Source organism: Mercurialis annua, linkage group LG2 (genome assembly GCF_937616625.2).
Source record: "Mercurialis annua linkage group LG2, ddMerAnnu1.2, whole genome shotgun sequence".
NCBI classification, from domain to species: domain Eukaryota; kingdom Viridiplantae; phylum Streptophyta; class Magnoliopsida; order Malpighiales; family Euphorbiaceae; genus Mercurialis; species Mercurialis annua.
Genome location: NC_065571.1, coordinates 4,527,557 through 4,540,232, shown reverse-complemented (window position 1 = coordinate 4,540,232; position 12,676 = coordinate 4,527,557). Strand labels below are relative to the sequence as shown.

Here is a 12,676-nt window from a genome sequence, read left to right as displayed (position 1 = left end):
AAATAATCGTAGACCTTTAACATAAAATGAATTTAATTCAAATGATACAAGCGCCAGATACTACTCTATCAGATTATAAGTTTTTTTTCCCACAAGTGTTCTCACTTTGCCAGTTATAAAAATAAAAATTCTGCCATAATCTAATTCCACCGAAAGAGTATAGAGATACGGAAAGAGATAAGAGAGACAAGAGAAACCGACATATAGAAATTACATTTTATTACAGCTTTAGTCATCATCACTTAACTTTCATAAAAAAAAGTACACTCTTTTAATAATGATTATATTATGAAATATTCTTATATCATAATTTGATGAATACAATCCTGTATGACGAATTAGATTCATGTAAGTATTTTTTCCAAATCATAGTTGTTGAAAACCTGAACGAGAAACCTTCATATAAACAAGGTCTCTATATAAGCAAATTCACAGCTTGAAATGCTGTAATGCCGAAACACCATTAAGCCCTTTGGAATAGTAATACGACAAATAATCTTTGACGGTGGTTTCTCGATAAACTGGTGGATTTTCTTCCGATACCAACTCCATGATTGGCCCGTAAGTTCTCCATGCATTCTTTGAATCACCAAGCTGTATGTTAAAGCATGCCACTGATATTCTCGGACCTACACTTTTGGCTACCACTCTATGCTCCGAGCTTTTAAATTTATCATTAGAAATTAACTGCAAAAAACCAATACAAAATAAATAATTAAGCAGTTAAAATTTCAAAGATTCAAATATGTATGTATAAGGCAACTTGGCAACAAAAGGTCAATATTTTACTCTAACTTGGCATAAAAAATGAAATAAAATCATCTTTCATACCAAGTTAGAGGGGCGAATGGAATCCGATTTAAAGCACCTGTAATAAATCTCCGAGGTTTACGACAAGAGCTCCGGGAGTTGGAACGACATCAACCCATTGATGATCAGAAGAAAGGATTTGAAGGCCACCACTTTGGTCTTGCAATAGGACAGTTAGAAAGCTATTATCAGAATGGCTACTGGTTCCCAATGTGAGGTGTGGTTCAGGGCAAGCAGGGTAGTAATGCCCCAGTACCAGTAGTCCCTCTGAACAACCTATATCTTTAAGGTAGCTAGGATCAAGTCCCAATGCCTCGGACAGCAATTCGAATAGGGTATTCGACAGTGTTGCTACCTTGTTCGCATACTCGATCATAATTTCACTGCAAAAAAATCCTAACATTAGATCAGAACTACTAATTCTTCCGATTTTCAAAAAGCCATATATTTCATTTGGATTTTTTAATAATTTATGAAATTTTTATAAAAAGTATGAGTCAAATTAAACTGTATTTTTGATAATCGGACCATTTGATCAAATCAACTATCAGAACTAACCAACGAACAAGGGCGGTAGTGAATTTAATCAAATTTAAAGAGAAAAATAGTTGATTTTCTAAAAATATTAGAAAATTAGTAATTACGATTGATCACTCTTGCTTTTAGGTCCACATTTTCTTTGAAAATGCTTTAATTCAAGTAGCTCAAGTTCAATTCAAAATAATTTCGAATATTTTTCGAGTCAATTTATATAACTCGTGAGTAGTTCAACTTATTTACACCCATAATAGCATCAATTATAGAACATAAATCTTTTATAATTCGTCGGACTAGTTGATTACTTTGTGATTAATACTGGAACCCTTGGGAGGAGTTTCAGCTACCGAATACTATCTAATTAAAAAAAGATTAAAATTCAAGTGCGAAAACAGTAATTTCGACCAAACACTAGAATTAATTTCACAAAAAATATAGTTTATGAGTTAGTAACTACCTGCAAACATGAGGCAATTCTTCAGGACTCGGAGGATTAGGAGCCATAAGACAATACATAGTATCTCTCCAATTAGCAGCTTCCGATTGATAAAAATCAAAATTCGTATTATACTTAACTTTTGTTTTCGTCACCCCTTGCTCACGGCTATAAAATCGTTTCTTGATCTCGTTATCTTGCTCGTGAAATCTACGAACACCTTTTATTATCTCATCTAAAGTAGCTTCTGAAATTCCATGGTTGATCACCTGGAAGAAACCCCATTTCTCGCAGGCTTCGCGAACTTGGTTGATCACAGTAATACGAGGCGTTGGATCATCACCAGATTCATTGCTGTCTATGCCTTTGAAGTCTATGATGGGTATGCTGCTTTGGTCTGAGGTTGATTCAGAATTGATCTTAGATTGATCATGAACGAATATTCTTGGGATTTTTGTAATTCCGGCATCTACGAGACCCTTTACGCCAGATTTTGTGTCGTCGAACTCTTTAAGTTCAGTTTGTCTGTCATAGCTCGTAACCATTTTTGATCTTTTTTTCAGGTAAAACAGAGGAAAAAGTTGTTTATTTTTTAGATGATGAGTGTTAGAAATAGAAGGCAGTTTTTGACCAGAAACAGCAAGAAATTTTGACAAAACAAAAGTTAGGACAGAGACACATGTGGATTACCTTGAATCTTCCACACTAAAAACAAAAGCCAGCTCACTTTGATTAACATATTTTTAGTGAAAATAATTCCATGTAAGAATTCAATTCAACTTTTTGGAATTGTATTATTCTATTGAAATGATACTATGAAAATATTAATATTTTTAAATAAAAGTGAGATGGCTATGATTGTGACTGGATGATCCGGTGGCTGTGAATCAACTATTCCATTTGATACATCACTCAGCCTACTAAAGCCAAACACTGCCTCAAACATTCTACACTTTTCATAGCAGTAAATTCTGAGAACAGAAGGCTTAAACTGTTTATTGTCTGAATCCAAGTCAATTTTGGATACAAAAAGTAATAGTTATAATTATGAAAAGATATTGAAGAAAAGCATCAAGAAGCTAACTTGCAAAGCTTGAAATGCAGCAGACGAGAAGTACCCGTAGAGAACGTATTATGTCACTGCGGTTTCTCTGTACATAGGAGGATTATCTTCTGATAACTCCTTAATTGATCCATTAAGTCTTGGTTTTGCCGTTACAGAATTGCTAAAAAAAAGCATGCCACCGATACTCTATGCTCAACGCTTAAAAACTTGTCGTCTGATTTGAGCTGGAAAGCAGCAACTATGTGCAAGTACAGCTACAGGCACAACAAGATAAGGCTTGCCTGTAGAGGGTCACCAATGTTGACCACTAGAGCGCCTGGTGTTAAGGAACATCGATCCATAGGTTCTCTGATCTTGTAGAAGCACAGTGTATGCTTGCTTGTGCCCGAGGTTAATTCTGGCTGAGGGCATGCTGGATAGTAATGGCACAGAACAGCAAGTCCTTTAGCACAATCTATACCTTTCAAATGATTTAGGTTCAAACTTCAAACCAAGAGCTTCTGATAATAATTCGAGCAAAGCTTCCCAATTTCGCCACTTCCTTGCTGTACTTCTTCAATATATCTCTGCAAAAACAATTTGCATTTAAGAACTCATATCATAAGGAAAATGGCATCATTAAGATAAGAAATGGTATCTTTCTAATAACCTGCATTCTGCTGCCAACTCTTCTGGCTCGGGAGTAGGGAGTGAGCATTCGGTTGAATTTTCCAAAACTGACCAAACCGATCGACCTAATACTCAAAACCGAACTGACAGAATATTATATTTTAACCGTAACCGAACCGACCGTAAAAAAAATTCAAAATCAAACTGACTGAATAAGTCGGCAATTCTTTTCTTTTCTGTTAAAACTTAAAACGGACAAAAATACAAGGAATAATTATAAAAAAAAATATAAGAGAGTAAAAGAACCTATATTTTCAATCGGGAGAGTTGAACCGTCTCCGATAATGAAATCGTCCAGTCCGGTATAAGGAGAATGAAAAGCTAAAGTGTCCAGATCGTGGGTGATATGATTGGTAGCGCCGCTGTCAAGCAGGAAGTTTGGGTTCGGTGGAGGTGCTCCATAGGTGGCCGAGTGGGCCTGAGGTGGTGGTTGATTATAGCGAGTAGATGGTGGCGCCGGGAAGACAATGGTTGGAAAAAGTTTCCTGAATAAGGGGCAATTGGCAATGACATGGCCTGTTTGACGGCACCACTGACATCGCCCTTGGAAGGGTCGGGGATTTGGATGGTTGTGGGTGGTGGTTTGTGGGTAAGGAGAGTTGGGTTGGTGGCGGGAATAACTACGATGGTGGTGCTGGTTATTCTGGCGATATGCAGGATTCGCCGATGGGGTGAAATGATTGGTGGTTTCTTGGTGTTTGACAATCAGTTCGTGTTGAAGTAGTTTTTCATGTAATGCTTCAAAACTAATGGGTGTATCACGAGCTCTAATGGCGTTGATGACGGGTTTATAGAGCTCATAGTTAAGGCCCTTTAAGACCTTGGAGATAATATCTTCGGGATCAAGGACTTTGCCCATAAGGGCGAGTTGGTCTACACACGCTTTAATCGAGTGCATATAGTCCGAGATGGTTTGATCCGTTGATTTAACAATGGAGTCAAATTTGTCTTTAAGTTGCATAATATGCGCACGCGAGGGGTTTGCGTAAGTATGGGCAAGAATGTCCCAAGCCTCCTTAGTGGTTTTAGCCCTTACAATTAAGGATTGGAGGGCAGAAGAGATAGTACCCATTAAGGCACCAAGAATCAGTCCGTCTTACTTGAGCCAAGTCAAGTAGGCGGGATTGGGTTTTTCATTTGTCTCAGAGTCAAGGACGGTGGCAGGTGGTGGAGACTCGGATCCATCCAGAAAACCGAGTAAGCTGAGCCCGAAAAGTATATTTGTTAACTGAAAATGCCACGAGGAATAGTTAAGTGGTGTCAACTTAATGACATGGCTTAGGTTGAGAGCAGTTAAGGGTTTTGTGGTTTCATGTGGGTTGGGAATCAGAGTTTCTTGCACAGTGTTTGTCATGGTGGAACGGGGTTGAGGCAAGGGTGGGTTGGTGCGCTTGAAGGTGAAGCGTTTTGGTCGGAGGTTGTTTGTTGCGGATCGTTGATGGCGCTGTGATACCATATAAGACAAGGTTGCTGAATGTTTTTGAAATTGTGTATATTTACTGTTGAATGAGGTACATATTTATAGGATTACAATGTTAAGTATAGCAAGAATAATTGATATAATTACAATGATACACTAATATAAATTTCCTATATTTGTAATATGAACATGATTAATTGTCCTTGATTGTAGGAGATGATTGATAGGATGATTGTTGATTTGTTTGACTGTCAATATTGGTAAGGATTTTCTGATTTGTATTGATATGGTTAATAAAAAATCGGTTATTCGGTGTGTTCGGTTAATCTAGGTTCCGAAGCTCAAACCAAACTGATAACCCAAAACTGAAAAATTTGTCAAAACCAAACACACCGAAGCCAAATTTTATTGATCATAGACATGCTAATTAACATGAAATGAAAAATAATAAAGCTATAACTTTTCATGCAACCGAATTTACTTCAACAATAGTTTTTACAGCATGGTAAAGTAACTAATAAAAGGGAGTTGTTGAGGATATGTTAAAACAAAGACAAACGGACATTTTCATTAACATATATAAACAATCAAATGTAAAGGCTTGCCTGTAAGAGATATCAAACAAGAGCTCCAAAAGAAGGAGAGGCAACATATATAGACATTTTGAATATTTTATAGTTGTATAAATCTGATACTTGATAGCTTAAATCATCTCTTCGTTTGAGCGAACACTAGGTCAGACGCCGACAAGAATCCACATTGCCGAACATCAAGATCCTCAAACTCTTTCATTAAACATGAGATATCTTCTTGGCTAATCTTCCCCATTTCTTTAAGCTTATGCACAGTAAACTCCGCAATCCTATAGAAATGCAGCAGAGCATCAGTAAGAGAAACAGATTAAATTATATGAATCAAAGAGTATAGCAGAATAGTATTAAATGTATAACAAAGTAACGCGAATTCAACTTACTCGGCTTTGTTTGTATTTAGATTGACCATCCCTCTGGTAAGAATCCAGTTAACAAGCGCCTTTTGTCTGTTTTCGACGAATTCCTCAGTCATGTACAGGAAGAACTGGCCCGTACCAAAAGTGCCAGTCAGTATCCAAACTGCACCAAAAAGTCGCCCACCAACATCCGAGAAGGCTTTATCTCCATAGCCTACGGTTGCAATGGTTGTACAGACACAATAGATGGCATCAACCAATCGCAAATTTTGACTCGAGTTTAAGTATATGACTCCAACTAACATGAAAATCAAAAGAACAGCCGTGGCCCCAATACACTTGTAGTTAATTTTGTTGGTTGCAGTCTCCTTGACGATCTTAAATGGATCATATTTTTCTTGCTTGCTCAGGGCTTTAACGAGCATCTTTTCCTGCTTCTCAACTATGTAATCTGCTACTTTGCACGTTATTGTTCCGACAAGTATCATGCCTACAGCAACAAATAGACAGCTGAAAAGCTTGACGTGAGGAGCCCCGGGCGCTAAGTCCCCATATCCTACCGTGGTCATAGTCACAACAGTGAAGTATAGAGCATCGAACATTTCGTTTGATTTCTCCCCTTGGACATCGTTTATGAAAACGTAAAAGCATAAGGTGCCAACAACCAAGTAGACTGCTACAGCCACTGCCAAAATAGGAAAAGTTGGGTGGAACTTCCCAGAAATGGACTCAGGCGCTTCGAGTGAAACTTTGCCTAAATCTTTAGGAATAAGGTCCGGTAACGGAGAGTTTTTAACAGTCTGGAGTCTTCTTCTGCTGGAATTATATACTTTATTTGTTTGATCCACTAGTTTAGACAGAAAATGAAGTTTTTCACCAGTGGATGCCATTATGCAAAAGACCTGCAAAATATATAACATCCTTTATATACAAAATCATAAACACACACATGTAAATATGCAAGTCAGAGAGATTAAGATCAAATATCAACTAAGCTTAGTTGCATCAAACATTTGCACACATTGAATTAATGTTTAATGCTTGTCATTTCACACGAAGGCTTAGAACAGATAAGCGGGTGTAGCGAACACAAAAAATAATCTATACTTTAACAACATAATGTACAAAATATCAGTCACTAACCTCCAGAGACAGTTTGGGAGGAAATTGAGTGTAAGATGTAATGATTGAATCAAATGCAAAGTTGCATAAAGCTTATATCATTACTCTGCAACTGCAAGTAGAGAAATTTCCAGGCAAATTCCTTTATATAGCCATAATTAACACCTTTCTGGCAAAAATTGTCGTTTGCAACATATATCTATTGTCTTTTTCTTGATCTGATACACTAATGTAAGGTACTGTGCACACGTGACTGAGAAATTTCCTACACAAATCCAAAAAACAAATGCAAAATTACCCATTTTCAAAGAAAAAATGGCCATTTCAAAGAACATAGCTTGGAAACTTCACTTCTAAATATTGCATTTGCATTTGAATCTTGAAAAAGGTTGTTGTCATTCAATTATTTTCAAATTCATGGTATATTTAATGGCAGTGCATACTGTTTTTGTTTGAACTAGTTAATTTTGTGTTAAGTTAGAGGGTAATCTTGTTTTAATATTACATCACTTTACATTTCACATGTTGTGGATTAATTAGTTTAGTTCAGAGAATGGAAGAACTGAAAAGCTTTTGATGAAATTGCTGGTGTCAATTGATAGGTGCAAATATCTAAAAGTAATTAACATTGACATTATTTTTCTACTTAAGTAGGTGCAAATTCCTCCAAGGTTATATATTGCAGCTTTATCAAGTGCACAGAAACTTTTTGGATCATTCATTTTAGTATTTTGTTTCTATTTTCGAAAACTACTTATGAACTTCTAATATATATATTTAAATTGAACTTTTGCCAGAAACATTTCGCCATTTTCCATTTTAGCGTTTCTGTATTCATGCTACAATCAACATTAGATTGCAACTTGATTATGATTCATACAAATTTGAAGAAGAGCAACTCTGGATGAAGTACATTAAGCATACTTAACTAGGACGGATATATGAATTTTAGTGGCGTGTTATTTCACTTAGTTTCATGTCCGGATTTCTCTTCCCGAATTTTCGTTCCTATTATCAGACTGATGGTGATGCTGTTCAACTGTTGAAGCCGGAAACCTTATGTTCATCACATTTTGATTATCTTTACGAGTTTTTGCACAAAATATAAACATATATTATGGATATCTTATAATTAGATAGACAAACATTTTCATCAACATACATATACAAACTAAGCATTTCAAGATTGGCCTGTGGTATACATCAGATCATTACCACAAGACCTTCACATGAAGTAGTAGCCCTTACATAAAGTTTCTTCATTAAAATAACTGTTGTACAAAGCTGATAGCCACTTATTGATAGCTTAATTACAATACCTCTTTCCTTAAACACGCATTAACTCAGATATCGCCAAGAATCCACGTTGATGAACATCGAGAACATCAAATTGTTTCATTAAACTTGTGATATCCTCTTCGCTAATCTTCCCCATCGCTTTAAGCTTATGTATAGCAAACTCGGCAACCCTATAAAACAGCAGGGATTAAAGAATATATGATAAAATAAAACAATTTCCATAGAAATAGCTAGCGTGAAATCTACTACTTACTCTGCAACTCCATCATTATCGATCTCAGCTGAAATCAGGTTGTGATCAGGCATCATCATTCTAGCAGCAACCCAGTTAGCTAGTGCCTTTTGTCTGCTCTCGGTGAATACCTGATATGAGGAGATTATTGACCAAAGTTATTAGTACTATGATGTTATCTAATATTTAATTTGATTTGCTTTTTAGATAAATCTTTTAGTATCAATACCTCAGTAAGGTACATAAAGAGCTGAGCCAAACCGACAGTACTTAGCAGGATCCAAACTATAGCAAAAACTCGTCCACCGTAAGTTGCAAACGCTTTATCTCCATAACCTACGGTTGTAATGGTAGTAAAGACGCAATAGATGGAATCAATGAAGTCCAATTCTTCATGTACATATAAAACCATGACTCCAAGCAATCCAAGAACCGAAAGAGCCCCCATGACCACGAGACACTTGAAGCTAATTTCATTGCTTTCCGTCTGAGAATTAGCTATGAATGACCCATAATTTTGTTGCTTGTTTAGGGCTTCAACAAGCAACACTTCCTGCTTCTCTACTAAATAATCTGCTGCTTTCCTTATTATTAATGCCATAAGTGCCATTCCAATGACTGCAAATACACAGGAAAGCACCTTTATATCGGAACGATTAGGTGCCAGGTCCCCATATCCTACGGTGGTCAAAGTTGTGACCGTGAAATATATAGTATCGATCAATGCACTTTCTTTATTCCCTTTCATTTGATCATAGACAGAGTAAAAGCATAAGACTGCAACACCAAAGTAAACCCCAAAGGCCACAGCCAAATTGCGAAAACTTGGATGAAATTTCAAAAAAATGTATTCAGGAGGTGGAAGTGAAATAATGCTACCAAAATCTTTAGGAATAAGGTCTGCTAGAAGAGAATGCTTTAAACTAAGAAATCGTTTCCTGTAAGAGGCATATGCATCCAGTAATCCCGACGGAAAATGCAGTTTTGCACCATTGGATGCCATTAAGATTGTGTAGCAATACCAGTCTTGAAAGACCTGAAAATTTTCAACAAAATGAACTGATACAAAATTTAGCCTCAAATTTATTGACTTGGACACCGTCAATATTTCTCATTGAAGTTTCTACACATATATATTTCTTATCCTTTTTCAATAATATCCAATACATGTAACAAGTTAAAGAAAAATAAATAAAAAAACAGCAGTAGAATCTGAAAAATAAAAATTGGGAGTTACATAATATTTGGATGAGTCACTTACAAGTTCGAACTTGAGCTTTCAGAGAAAACTTGCGAGGAAATACTGAACAAATGTAACTTACAGAAGCAAGCTTATAATAATCTTAAGCCCTGTTGGCAAAATTTCCAGGTAATTTCTTGCCATATAACTCACCATCACCACAAACCCTGTTGGCAAATTTGATCTGTGAAATAATAGGTACAATTAGTTAGTGTTTGCAGGAAATTTCCTACAGAAGTAGTTCAAATTACAATGGGATCTCAGAAGAATTTAAATGATAAGGACTTGATTTTTACTGTTTATGTCCTGTTCTAAGTAAAACATACAAATTTGCAAGATATACTTCAATTAGATAGCAGAAAGCAAAATGAATATCAATCAAAATAATCCGGCATACCTACAAACATTGCTCGAAACTTCACATACAGTGCACATTATAGTCCCACGACAAAACAAGTTGCAGACACATACCTGGAGAAGCTTTGGCACCAAACTTTGGCAAACTCTTAAAAAGATTGTAACTTTTTACCTGTATAGTTTAAATTCAATTTTCCCTGAAGTTATAAACAACAACAATTTAACCCAAAACAATATTTTTACATCAATTAACATAATTTTTAGTTATATCTTCTTGATTACAAATTCATGAGGTGAAATACCAGTTCAAGAAACTTTATATTGTACATAAAACAATATTTATATATCGTACAAGTTGATTGATTGCTAGTTTTCAGAGCTTGAAATGAAGCAAAGCAGAAGTTCCATCAAGGCCTTTAGAATTATAGTGGTCAATAAATTCTTTGACTGTAGTTTCTCTGTATTTAGGAGGATTATGTTCCGATAATAGCTCTTTAATCGGTCCATAAATTCTTGATACGGACAATAAATATGTGGTAAAGAAGCATGCCACCGATACTCTTGCTTCTTCTTTACGGTTCGCCAGCACTCTATGCTCACTGCTTTTAAACTTGTCATTTGATATGAGCTGAAAAGCAATGAATAAAACCAAGTTTAGCGTAAATATACAAAATCAATGCATCTAATAAACTAAATTATTCCGAATCAAACCAAAAACCGAAATTGCACACAGGTAGTTTCGAGGGCTTGCCTGCAGAAGATCTCCAATGTTAACCACTATGGCACCAGGCATGGGAGGAACATCGATCCAGTGATTTTGATGGAGCACTTGTAAGCCGCCGATATGATCTTGGAGGAGCAGAGTGAGGAAGTCACCGTCTGCGTGCTTGCTTGTGCCTAAGGTTAATTCTGGCTCAGGACATGGTGGATAGTAATGGCACCCAACAAGGAAACCTTTCTCACATTCCATTTCTTTCAAGTGGTTAGGTTTCAAACCAAGAGCTTCTGATAATAATTCAAACAGTAAGTTTCCCAATTTCATTATTTCCTTGGAGTACTCCATCAATATATCTCTGCAATTTTTTTCTCAGGAAATCAGATTTATAAATTTAAGTGTTCATATCATAAAAATTCACAAACTTTACACGTTTTCTCAATTTAATGTAATTTGCTGAGGCGACACCCAACTTCCGGTAAAATTTGTTGAGGTAGAAGTTTTTTTTTTTCATCTAAGCAAATTACACCGGATTATAAAAAATATAAGTTGGTATCTAAATATGATACTTTTTAGAATAACTCATTAAATTGAAAAAACGTGTAAAATTTATAATTTTTTTATGCTATTAACCCTAAGTTAAAAACCAAATTAAATCACTAGTGAATCTGCAGGGCATACCTGCAAGCTGCTGGAATCTCTTCAGGTTTTGGAGGATGAGGAGTCATTTGAAAACCCAACGTATCTCTCCAATTAGCTGCTGGTGCTTTATACAAATCAAAGTTGCTGTTATAACGTACCTTTTTTGTTGGATCGCGAGTATAATATCCCTTTTTCAGATCCGTATCTTGCTCGTGAAATCGACGAACTCCATCCTTCATCTCCTCAAGAACATGGATGGGAATCCCATGATTAACAACTTGGAAAAATCCCCAACTCTCCGACGCATTTCGTACCTTTTCGATAATCTCCTTGCGCGAAACTGAACTGTTTCCGACACCTTGAAGATCTATGATTGGAAAGCTGAGCTTGGTACCAGTATCAGTATCAGCATGTGAAATATTGTCCAGGGCATGAGGAGGATGATGGAAAATTCGAGGGATCTTGGTAACTCCAGCATCCACGAGTCCTTTAACACCAGATTTGGTATCATCAAAAGCTTTTAATTCAGTTGATCGACAATATTCAGGCTCAACTGTTGAATTCATTTTGTTTGTTCTTGAATGGAACAGTACTGAAGGAGAGAGGGTACATAAAATGCTCCGAAAAAGTCAGTTAAGTAGTCTATTAAATCCATTTTTTTTCTCTCCTGTCTCATTCATTCAGTCACCCGCCCGCATTTTTTCTAATCTCACGTTTTTTTCGTTACTTTTTAATTTAGTCATTGTGTATTATTATAATAGTGGCTTTGAAAACTAAACACTCTAGGCCCGCATAGAGGTGGCAAATGGATGGGTTTGGGTGGGTATGGGTTATGTTTAAATGGGTAGGGTTATAAATGAGTAATCTATCCATTTATAACCCATTTTAATTTTATATGGGTGCTTATACCCTTGTAATCCTATATAATTCTAACCCACCCATTAACCCACTTATATGCATAGTGTTAAAATTGACTTTTTAAGATTTAAATTATATTTCATTTTAATTTGTACATCTTGTGAGAAATAATGAATTTTAGAGAGAATATTTTCCGGGAAAAAAATATTTTCTGGAAAAAAATATTTTCCGGAAAAACTAATATTTTCTGAAAACTAATATTTTCTGAAAAAAAAATTTCTGGAAAAAAAAAAATTTCAAAAAAAAAAATTCGGAAAAAAAAAA

The 12,676-nt window shown here is 35.8% G+C and overlaps 4 protein-coding genes across 7 annotated transcripts; all 4 read right to left on the bottom strand.

The window, feature by feature from the left end:
- Positions 1–202: 202 nt before the first annotated feature.
- Positions 203–3,746, bottom strand: LOC126667415 (1-aminocyclopropane-1-carboxylate oxidase homolog 1-like). Of its 2 annotated transcripts, none has more exons than XM_050360381.2 (4): positions 3,499–3,744; positions 1,805–3,415; positions 869–1,193; positions 203–687 (listed from the first exon to the last, which is right to left on the bottom strand). In XM_050360381.2, exons 2-4 carry the CDS (start codon positions 2,326–2,328, stop codon positions 430–432), a joined length of 1,107 nt encoding a protein of 368 aa, XP_050216338.1. In that variant the 5' UTR covers positions 2,329–3,415; positions 3,499–3,744; the 3' UTR covers positions 203–429. The 2 variants fall into 2 exon arrangements, with proteins under 2 accessions (XP_050216338.1, XP_055960741.1); XM_056104766.1 differs by having other exon boundaries at positions 547–687; positions 832–1,193; positions 3,499–3,746.
- Positions 3,747–5,383: 1,637 nt separating this feature from the next.
- On the bottom strand, positions 5,384–7,136 carry LOC126667421 (two-pore potassium channel 1-like). Of its 2 annotated transcripts, none has more exons than XM_050360391.2 (3): positions 7,031–7,136; positions 5,912–6,789; positions 5,384–5,800 (listed from the first exon to the last, which is right to left on the bottom strand). In XM_050360391.2, the coding sequence occupies exons 2-3, from the start codon at positions 6,775–6,777 to the stop codon at positions 5,647–5,649; spliced, it is 1,020 nt and encodes a 339-aa protein (XP_050216348.1). In that variant the 5' UTR covers positions 6,778–6,789; positions 7,031–7,136; the 3' UTR covers positions 5,384–5,646. The 2 variants fall into 2 exon arrangements, with proteins under 2 accessions (XP_050216348.1, XP_050216349.1); XM_050360392.2 differs by lacking the exon at positions 7,031–7,136 and adding an exon at positions 6,909–6,985.
- Positions 7,137–8,114: 978 nt separating this feature from the next.
- On the bottom strand, positions 8,115–9,931 carry LOC126667420 (two-pore potassium channel 1-like). The gene is made up of 4 exons (XM_050360390.2): positions 9,802–9,931; positions 8,770–9,576; positions 8,562–8,671; positions 8,115–8,478 (listed from the first exon to the last, which is right to left on the bottom strand). Exons 2-4 carry the CDS (start codon positions 9,541–9,543, stop codon positions 8,337–8,339), a joined length of 1,026 nt encoding a protein of 341 aa, XP_050216347.1. The 5' UTR covers positions 9,544–9,576; positions 9,802–9,931; the 3' UTR covers positions 8,115–8,336.
- Positions 9,932–10,218: 287 nt separating this feature from the next.
- On the bottom strand, positions 10,219–12,147 carry LOC126667416 (1-aminocyclopropane-1-carboxylate oxidase homolog 1-like). 2 transcript variants are annotated; one of them, XM_050360384.2, is made up of 4 exons: positions 11,534–12,147; positions 10,889–11,210; positions 10,490–10,765; positions 10,219–10,309 (listed from the first exon to the last, which is right to left on the bottom strand). In XM_050360384.2, exons 1-3 carry the CDS (start codon positions 12,058–12,060, stop codon positions 10,511–10,513), a joined length of 1,104 nt encoding a protein of 367 aa, XP_050216341.1. In that variant the 5' UTR covers positions 12,061–12,147; the 3' UTR covers positions 10,219–10,309; positions 10,490–10,510. The 2 variants fall into 2 exon arrangements, with proteins under 2 accessions (XP_050216341.1, XP_050216340.1); XM_050360383.2 differs by lacking the exon at positions 10,219–10,309 and having other exon boundaries at positions 10,357–10,765.
- Positions 12,148–12,676: the final 529 nt, after the last annotated feature.

Bases quoted from the DNA above. Each gene is read 5' to 3' on its own strand.
- LOC126667420 (XM_050360390.2), bottom strand. From the start codon at position 9,543: ATGGCATCCAATGGTGCAAAACTGCATTTTCCGTCGGGATTACTGGAT. The intron at 8,672-8,769 runs GTATTGATACTA...TCCTCATATCAG, and splicing joins TCTTTATGTACCTTACTGAG to GTATTCACCGAGAGCAGACA. The intron at 8,479-8,561 runs GTAAGTAGTAGA...GCTGTTTTATAG, and splicing joins GATAATGATGGAGTTGCAGA to GGTTGCCGAGTTTGCTATAC.
- LOC126667421 (XM_050360391.2), bottom strand. From the start codon at position 6,777: ATGGCATCCACTGGTGAAAAACTTCATTTTCTGTCTAAACTAGTGGAT. The intron at 5,801-5,911 runs GTAAGTTGAATT...GCATTTCTATAG, and splicing joins CTAAATACAAACAAAGCCGA to GATTGCGGAGTTTACTGTGC.
- LOC126667416 (XM_050360384.2), bottom strand. From the start codon at position 12,060: ATGAATTCAACAGTTGAGCCTGAATATTGTCGATCAACTGAATTAAAA. The intron at 11,211-11,533 runs GTATGCCCTGCA...AAAAAATTGCAG, and splicing joins GAGATTCCAGCAGCTTGCAG to AGATATATTGATGGAGTACT. The intron at 10,766-10,888 runs GCAAGCCCTCGA...ATTGCTTTTCAG, and splicing joins ACATTGGAGATCTTCTGCAG to CTCATATCAAATGACAAGTT.
- LOC126667415 (XM_050360381.2), bottom strand. From the start codon at position 2,328: ATGGTTACGAGCTATGACAGACAAACTGAACTTAAAGAGTTCGACGAC. The intron at 1,194-1,804 runs GTAGTTACTAAC...ATTTTTTTGCAG, and splicing joins GAATTGCCTCATGTTTGCAG to TGAAATTATGATCGAGTATG. The intron at 688-868 runs GTGCTTTAAATC...GGTTTTTTGCAG, and splicing joins ACCTCGGAGATTTATTACAG to TTAATTTCTAATGATAAATT.